Source organism: Haliotis rufescens, unplaced genomic scaffold (assembly GCF_023055435.1).
Source record: "Haliotis rufescens isolate VD_foot unplaced genomic scaffold, xgHalRufe1.0.p SCAF_12, whole genome shotgun sequence".
Classification (NCBI taxonomy): domain Eukaryota; kingdom Metazoa; phylum Mollusca; class Gastropoda; order Lepetellida; family Haliotidae; genus Haliotis; species Haliotis rufescens.
Genome location: NW_025963802.1, coordinates 23,055,073 through 23,062,415, shown reverse-complemented (window position 1 = coordinate 23,062,415; position 7,343 = coordinate 23,055,073). Strand labels below are relative to the sequence as shown.

At 38.9% G+C, this 7,343-nt stretch overlaps 1 protein-coding gene across 1 annotated transcript; it reads left to right on the top strand.

Moving 5' to 3' along the window:
- Positions 1-2,550: 2,550 nt before the first annotated feature.
- LOC124111693 (homeobox protein MSX-2-like) lies at positions 2,551-7,126 on the top strand. The gene is made up of 2 exons (XM_046471449.2): positions 2,551-3,430; positions 6,438-7,126. The coding sequence occupies exons 1-2, from the start codon at positions 2,899-2,901 to the stop codon at positions 6,791-6,793; spliced, it is 888 nt and encodes a 295-aa protein (XP_046327405.1). The 5' UTR covers positions 2,551-2,898; the 3' UTR covers positions 6,794-7,126.
- Positions 7,127-7,343: the final 217 nt, after the last annotated feature.

The window sequence follows — 7,343 nt, the reverse complement described above, 5'->3', positions numbered from 1 at the left end:
TTATTATTCTATTAATGAAATAGCACAATAGTCTTTTCAATGCGTCAAAAACCTCCATTAACATGAAATCTCTATTAACGCGGACAAGTGACATTCTGCCGCTCGGCTGAAGAAGATTTTGTATTTGGTAACTAACACAAGCTTAATAAGGTTCAAATTATATGTGACATTTAAGAAATTAACTTAGTTTGATAACATAGTACAATGATAATGACCAGATTGGGAGGGGCGATTAACGAAAGGCGAGTTATTGCGAGTTGAAACGCCATATGTGATCCTCGCTCAGAGGAGTAATCTCTGAAACGTTCGTTGTCGAGTCTTACCTTGCAAATAACAATGACGCGCACCTCGAATAACAATGATTTACCTGAATAGATAATCGGATTTGCTGATCAATTATCGCCTAGAAGCGACGGAGAATGACGAGGGGTGGGATGGGTGCGTACCGGTTAGATTAGCTTTGTTGCAAGATCGTACGTTAGCTGTTGAGCAAATCTTACGCTACATATGACATACATGTCAAGGGCGTTAAATGCATGACACATAAGATCTTGTGAAGATTATTGCATTTATTTCTTGACTTATTTATATTTTGCAATGTCATGACGCGTGTTTGATGGACGTGTCTATTTGGTATAACGGTTTTGTTCCAATGTTCCCACTACAAAGTTTAAATGACAGAATAATTTAATTTAAGAAAATATTTGAGTTCACTGAATATAAACCTTTGTCATAACGCTTGTATTTGCAGTTCTTTTGAAAAGTAAAAACCTCATACATCTCCAACAAAATACTTATGAAACCCACGTTATCGTTGTCCAACAACTTCGGTTTATGCTTAACTAATCTAAATCTTAAATTTCAAATATTAGCATACAAATTTACTTGGAAGCAATTGACATTGGTTCTAATGGATAAAACAAACGTGGAGAAATATGCTTGAAATTTTAAAACACTTTCAGAATATTTTAAACGGAAAAAGTCCAAATTCCTGACATGTTTTTTGCCTTCTTCTCACCCTCCATTAGCAGAATATGATTCTGTAGTTAACACCTCGCCCAAGCAAGTGTGGGTTAATCGTTTTCTACTTAAATAAGTTTAATTAGAACAGAAATGCGAAAAAATACCCTCCCCACTCTATGGTTGGACAATGTTAAAAACACCTGTATTGCTAGGCTAGTCATTTTCTCCTTATGTGCTGAAAATTGATAGTAATGAGTAAAAAGGGTTTCTTCTCCTTGTGTTACCCCTCTCAGAACAAGATATCACCTCAGGATTCTGACAATTCTGGGAAACACATCGAAATCTCACTTTTCAGTCAACGCCAGGAAAGGGGATCGAGGCAGCCCTTCAGTATTGCTGGTGTGCAGGTGAAAGAGGAGTACTCCACCGCGCCAGTGCAACACGAGGCGATTTAACATTTTGTGAGTTTATTATTTCTACTTTAAGAATCGTTAGGTTTCCGCTGTCAATCGACACGGAATTTTAAGTTCTCTAATATCGACTTGCAGTGTGATCGTCTTGCCAGATGGATAAATATGTGATGTGTCGCTGTATTCAAAATTCTACACATATATATTTGTTTCTTTGATAAATATAGATTTTAGAAATAGATGAAAGATTATATTCGTTTTATGAAAAGTTCAGTGGTTGAAATGTAATACGCAAAATGTGTGTTATGCATGAAAAAGAAACACATCTTTGCACATATAAAATGTCAATTTGATCTTTTATTCCTGGAATCGAATTAAACCGTCCATTGAAGCTAGAAAACAATTATGTCTTTCGGCCTTTATAAATGTTACAACTATCCTCTAGTTTGTATTTTTATAAGCAAACAAGTTTAAAGATTTTTAATAGTTCCTTTTCAAATGTCTTTGATCTAAAATAATACGTGTACCCAGGCAACATTCACCGTGTTAGATGACAACTCACCGCATATGTTTATAGAGAGTGCACAAGCAAGAACAAAATGAAAAGAAAATAGGAAGAGTGATAGAAATTTCCCTACAATTGTAACAGTTATATTTTAACAAGAAATTTATTTTTGTCACCGTGTTTGCTTTTTCACATTTAACGTTTGCAGACTGTGCAGTTCATTTTGCATATAATTTGTACAGCAAATAAATGAACCGTTTATTATTTTAACTTATTTTTAGTTTGTAAATAATGCAAATGTAGATATGTTCCCGACATCTTGGAACGGGCAGGAGAGGCTTGGCACGCAGCTGGTCCTCCTACCATGACGCTCGGAACTGTCAAAAGGACAATTTGTTTGGGAATATTTTACAAATAAAGGAAACCACACATTTGTACGAAACGTTACAACAATTAATCAGTTTCGGACTAACTAATCATACCTCTGTGAACATGGAGGCCTTGTCGCGTGTTATAAATTCAACATCACAATGTATTCGTATATCGAAAAGTGTGGTTGGAAGTAAACCTATGGCAAACATGGAGGGACCCAATATTGATTGGTTCTGCATCTTTGTAATACAAGGACCCTACACCCAATTAAGGACTAAGCAGTAACATCGTTAAAACTTTAAGAAGCAAGGCCCCTAGCTTCCAGCCGAGAGAAAAGCTTTACAAGATCATGCACATGGACTGGTTAATATTTGAGGCTGTTTGTTCAAGAAACAGCGAGCGTTCTACCTCAGCCAATGGCGTGGACTATATTGTTCCCCAGTGACAATCATCGCTGTTCATCTGCGGTACTCATCGCGTACACCGCTATCGGCAGTAAGTACTCTCACACTTCTGCATAACCATGGCAACCTGACTGCGCGCGCACATTTTCTTCCAATCTGGTCCCACGCATATTTGTTTTGTTAGATGATATTAATATGATTTTTTAGATGGAGAGACAGTAGTGTTGGCTAGCCCTCGTCAAAGATGAACCGGACCAAGTTTTCAATTGACGACATTCTCAAGCGGAAAGAAAAATGCGACACGGCTCCTTGCAATGGTTCTGAAAGAGACGACTTGAAAGCCGCGGTGCCAATGTTCCAGATGAAGACTTGCAATTCGATTGCGACACCAGATAGTTGTGTCAAACATAGCGAGAAACTACAAACTCACACACAGAGCCTAGAGAAAACTGATATTTCGTTGAATAACATTCCACAGGCTAAACAGGAGCCGTGTTCAACAAAGAGCGAGGATACGCAGTCCGTTGATAATCCTACGCCCGCCGAACAGACAATTCTAGGGCTCTACGTAGGACAAGATTCGTTTCAAAACCATATTTTGAAAAATACTGATTGTTGGCCTGTCCCACAAATCTGTGATGTTAGTGATGCGGCAGCCAGCACCGACTCCGACAACGACAACACCGTGACCGACACTGATCTTGAAGAACCAGCGGCCAGCCGATGTACGGCGTTCCAGAACACAGATATTCCACAAGACTCGTTTCATCATCCAGGTAAATACTCCACAATTACCTATAATAATTAATAAAGGTTAAAACATATAATCTGTTATAATCTAAACAGAAAATATTTTGAAGCAGTAATTATGACATATGAAAACGAAAAGCAGTAGAGGGGAATCATCTTTATTGGAAACATCGTCTTTATTATTACTTGTGTGTTTTCGCTGATAGTCACTATTTATATAATGCTCTTTTTAAATACCCATAATATCTATACGACACTTGACTATGAGATCGTGGCATTTGTCATTTATATGTCGTTAAATCCAGGATGCTAATGTGACTTGTGTAAAATTGTTTTATATATCCTTTGTGTTTAGGGTCAATTTTTAGAAAAAAACATATCAATATTTCTCAGTGTAATAATGTATGATAGCTTTCTACTGATATTTCCATTTGAAGTCAATGAAGGATAAGATCTGTCCAAATAATATATTAATACCATTATAATAATTGTATCTATTTATCCGTCTTTAAATATGTTTAGATTCTGACACGTGCAGCTATATGACGTTTGCTTTCTTGACTGCTTGTTATGATTTTCTGTGGCGTTCTTTTTCCACTGGGTGAATGCAAACTTGTTTAGATACATTTATTTTTTACATAAGAGTTACTATAATTAATATACAATATAATAAACCATTTGTATCAGAACACCGCAAAACCGAAGTATGTACCTTTCAGAGCTGTGAGAACTTATTGACACAAATTCTTCCCCGTATCTTCTGGATAAAATACAAGTTATTACCGAGTTATAGTAACTGTTTTGTGTTTTAATAGCATACAACTACCGTATGTATTCTATTGCAATAAGAAACTTGATTTTGATAAACGATTGCGGATCTCGTTATGTGAGCAAATATTGCAGACAGACGAAAAGTTGTTGTCACTCGAGTGGTTTTAGCATAATCAATGCATGTTTATCGCTCGAATATTTGCCAGCTACATTGTATGGAAGTTAAATCCTATATTCATTCATACTATTTAAATAAATTATCAGACTTAAATCATTCAAGTTTTCTTTTTCGGTTATTTGTTCAGCCGCAAAATCGATTTCTCTATTTGTGTTTAAATGGAACAAGCTATTTAAGCAAGTCATTAATCAGGATGTTTCCTCCCAGAAAATACAAAAATCAAAGCCGTCTTGACGTCTGCCGCCTCTCATCACATTCTGACTGATCTATGTCAACAATGGAATGCAATTACTCAAATTAGAACAACTTGTTGAAATATGACAGTCACTGCGCTCGTAAAACACGTTGAAGAATCTCAACTGTCATTATCCACAAACGAGAAATATTCCATTTCAGACATGCATCTTCTTAAGGGAATAAAATATGACTTTTACTGGCACGTGGCGCGCACGCGGTCCTTGTATTACTGCCACCTGGCGACGAAGAAGCAAACTATTTTTGTAAGAGAGACCAGATTTTAAGGGGGCAGTTTGGTGCGATGTTGTGGTATGTTTTGCAAATGTAAGATAGGTATAGCATGCTAAATGGTTTACTGTCACAAGCTGTGCTGGGGAGGACTGCATCGCGGGGCTACGTGCTTGGAGGGGAACGCGGGGACCTACATGTACAAACTGGAGGGGAACGCGGGGACCTACATGTACAAACTGGAGGGGAACGCGGGGACCTACATGTACAAACTGGAGGGGAACGCGGGGACCTACATGTACAAACTGGAGGGGAGCGCGGGGACCTACATGTACAAACTGGAGGGGAACGCGGGGACCTACATGTACAAACTGGAGGAGAACGCGGGGACCTACATGTACAAACTGGAGGGGAGCGCGGGGACCTACATGTACAAACTGGAGGGGAACGCGGGGACCTACATGTACAAACTGGAGGGGAACGCGGGACCTGCTGCTCCAGATACAATATGCTCGACAAGCACTTACGCCGTAATGGCAAATGATTGACATATTTAAAGTAATATTAATGTACGACATTATTTCAATATTTCCTATAGGTCTGAAAGTTCATGTAAGACGAACACCCACATCCCACATTCATTACAAGGCAGAGACACCCGTGCCGTCGTGCCGATGCAGTGTTCAATACTGTGTCATACTTGTATGTTGTATTAAATAAGACAATAATAACGAACAACTTTCTGCACTATTATCTTGCACTGGAGCACTGCACAATTAGCACTACCAGATGTTGTGTGAAGCATCTATACTTTGTAAAAGCTTTATAACGAAGCGGTAAGAAGGAAGAAAAGGACGTTCTGTCAGCTTTCCCTTCATTTACGGTATCCTAATCTAAGTTAAAAATAAATACTGCTTAAAAGTTCGTTGGTGTCAATTAAATAAGATGTACGTTACAGAACATCATTGGAATTATGGACATAAGGTAACATTGGAGATAAACTGTTGCGTTCAGGGGTATAGTGGAAATCTGTTGTAGTAAATGCTGGATATATCATTAGAGTATATTTCAACAAGAATGCACTCTTACGTTTTTGTTTTGAGAGGATGGAACAAATTCCATTGTCCTCATTTCGTACTAGGACGGGACAGAAAGTAATATTCTAGACAAAACAGTATTATCTAGCTACTCGTGTCGCTTAGTTTCAATAGCGGCACACGTTGCTGTGGAAGCGGCTGATGTTGTGGTATGATTCGAGACGATGCAACCTTCTCAAGCATTCTGTCATTTTTGTGGGGGAAGAATGGAACAAATACCATTGGCATCATTTAGTATTATAAATGGAGGGGGAGTAATATAATCAGACATGATGATACAAAATCATTATTATATAGTTTAACCTCGTATATAAATATATATGTCTGAATATTTATACACGAGGTTAAACTATATAATAATGATTTTTTATCAGCCGCTATGTATATTACCTCTAGATATTTGTTGTTGTTTTTAAACCAATATGGTCACTATAGCGACGCAGGTTGTTGGTATAGCCGCTGATGCAGTGTAAAGATCGAGATGAAGTCAGCTGATGTACACATGTCACCTTGTTTCTCCAGACCCCGGCTCCAGGCGGGAAGGGAAGCGCAGACGTCGGTCGTCGTTCACGCACTCTCAGGTGGTAGCGCTGGAGAGACGTTTCAGCCATCACCGATATATCTCGGCCCCAGAACGCTCGCACCTGGCCAAGTCGCTGAAGTTGACCGAGAGACAGGTGAAAGTGTGGTTCCAAAATCGGCGCTACAAGACTAAACAGAAAGACATGTTACTCGAGCCTTCTGCCCCTAGTGCCGCACTGTCACCGCAGGGGGCATTCGCTTTTGGTTTTAAAAAACACGAATTTGACCCCAGGCTGTTTGGCAGGACAATCCATTGGCCGGTCTATCCTTTCTTTCGGCAGTTGTATTATTGGTGAACCGATATCGAGTAATACTACGGACAATCATGTGATGCGTATGATACTTCAACTGAGATGTTACCTAATGTGTGCACATAGAAAACATCCAGATACATGGTCCACCGATTCGCGAGCAAGTCCAATACCAACACAGCCGAGTCGAGGTCACATTCTGTACATAAGTTGTATTTATGAAAGCGGATTATGAACAACAATTCTATGTTAGTCGTTCATATTTGTATCTATGTTGTTGTATGCAAATTACATAAGTGTATGGGTGTATGTGTGTATGTATGTATGTATGTATGAAAGGGCTTCCCATAAACCAAATAAACTGTACCCTGTATCGTGTATAATGTGTTGTTAATCAGCATCCACTGGCGTGACCCGATGGTACCGTCAGTAGTCACTATGGGTATCTATGAGTGCTGGCTGAAAAGTTCTAAGCCTAACTGTGAAAGACCCGTACCAAGTCGATGGTTTTCATTTATTTCTCCACATAGTCCCCTTCCAGGTTTACACACTTTTGCCAGCGATGCTGCAAGGCCTGGATGCCGGTCAAGAAGAA

What these genes read in the sequence shown, in the direction of transcription:
- LOC124111693 (XM_046471449.2), top strand. Translation starts at nt 2,899, where the DNA reads ATGAACCGGACCAAGTTTTCAATTGACGACATTCTCAAGCGGAAAGAA. An exon ending in AGACTCGTTTCATCATCCAG is followed by an intron (nt 3,431 to 6,437) that starts GTAAATACTCCA and finishes TTGTTTCTCCAG; the next exon opens with ACCCCGGCTCCAGGCGGGAA.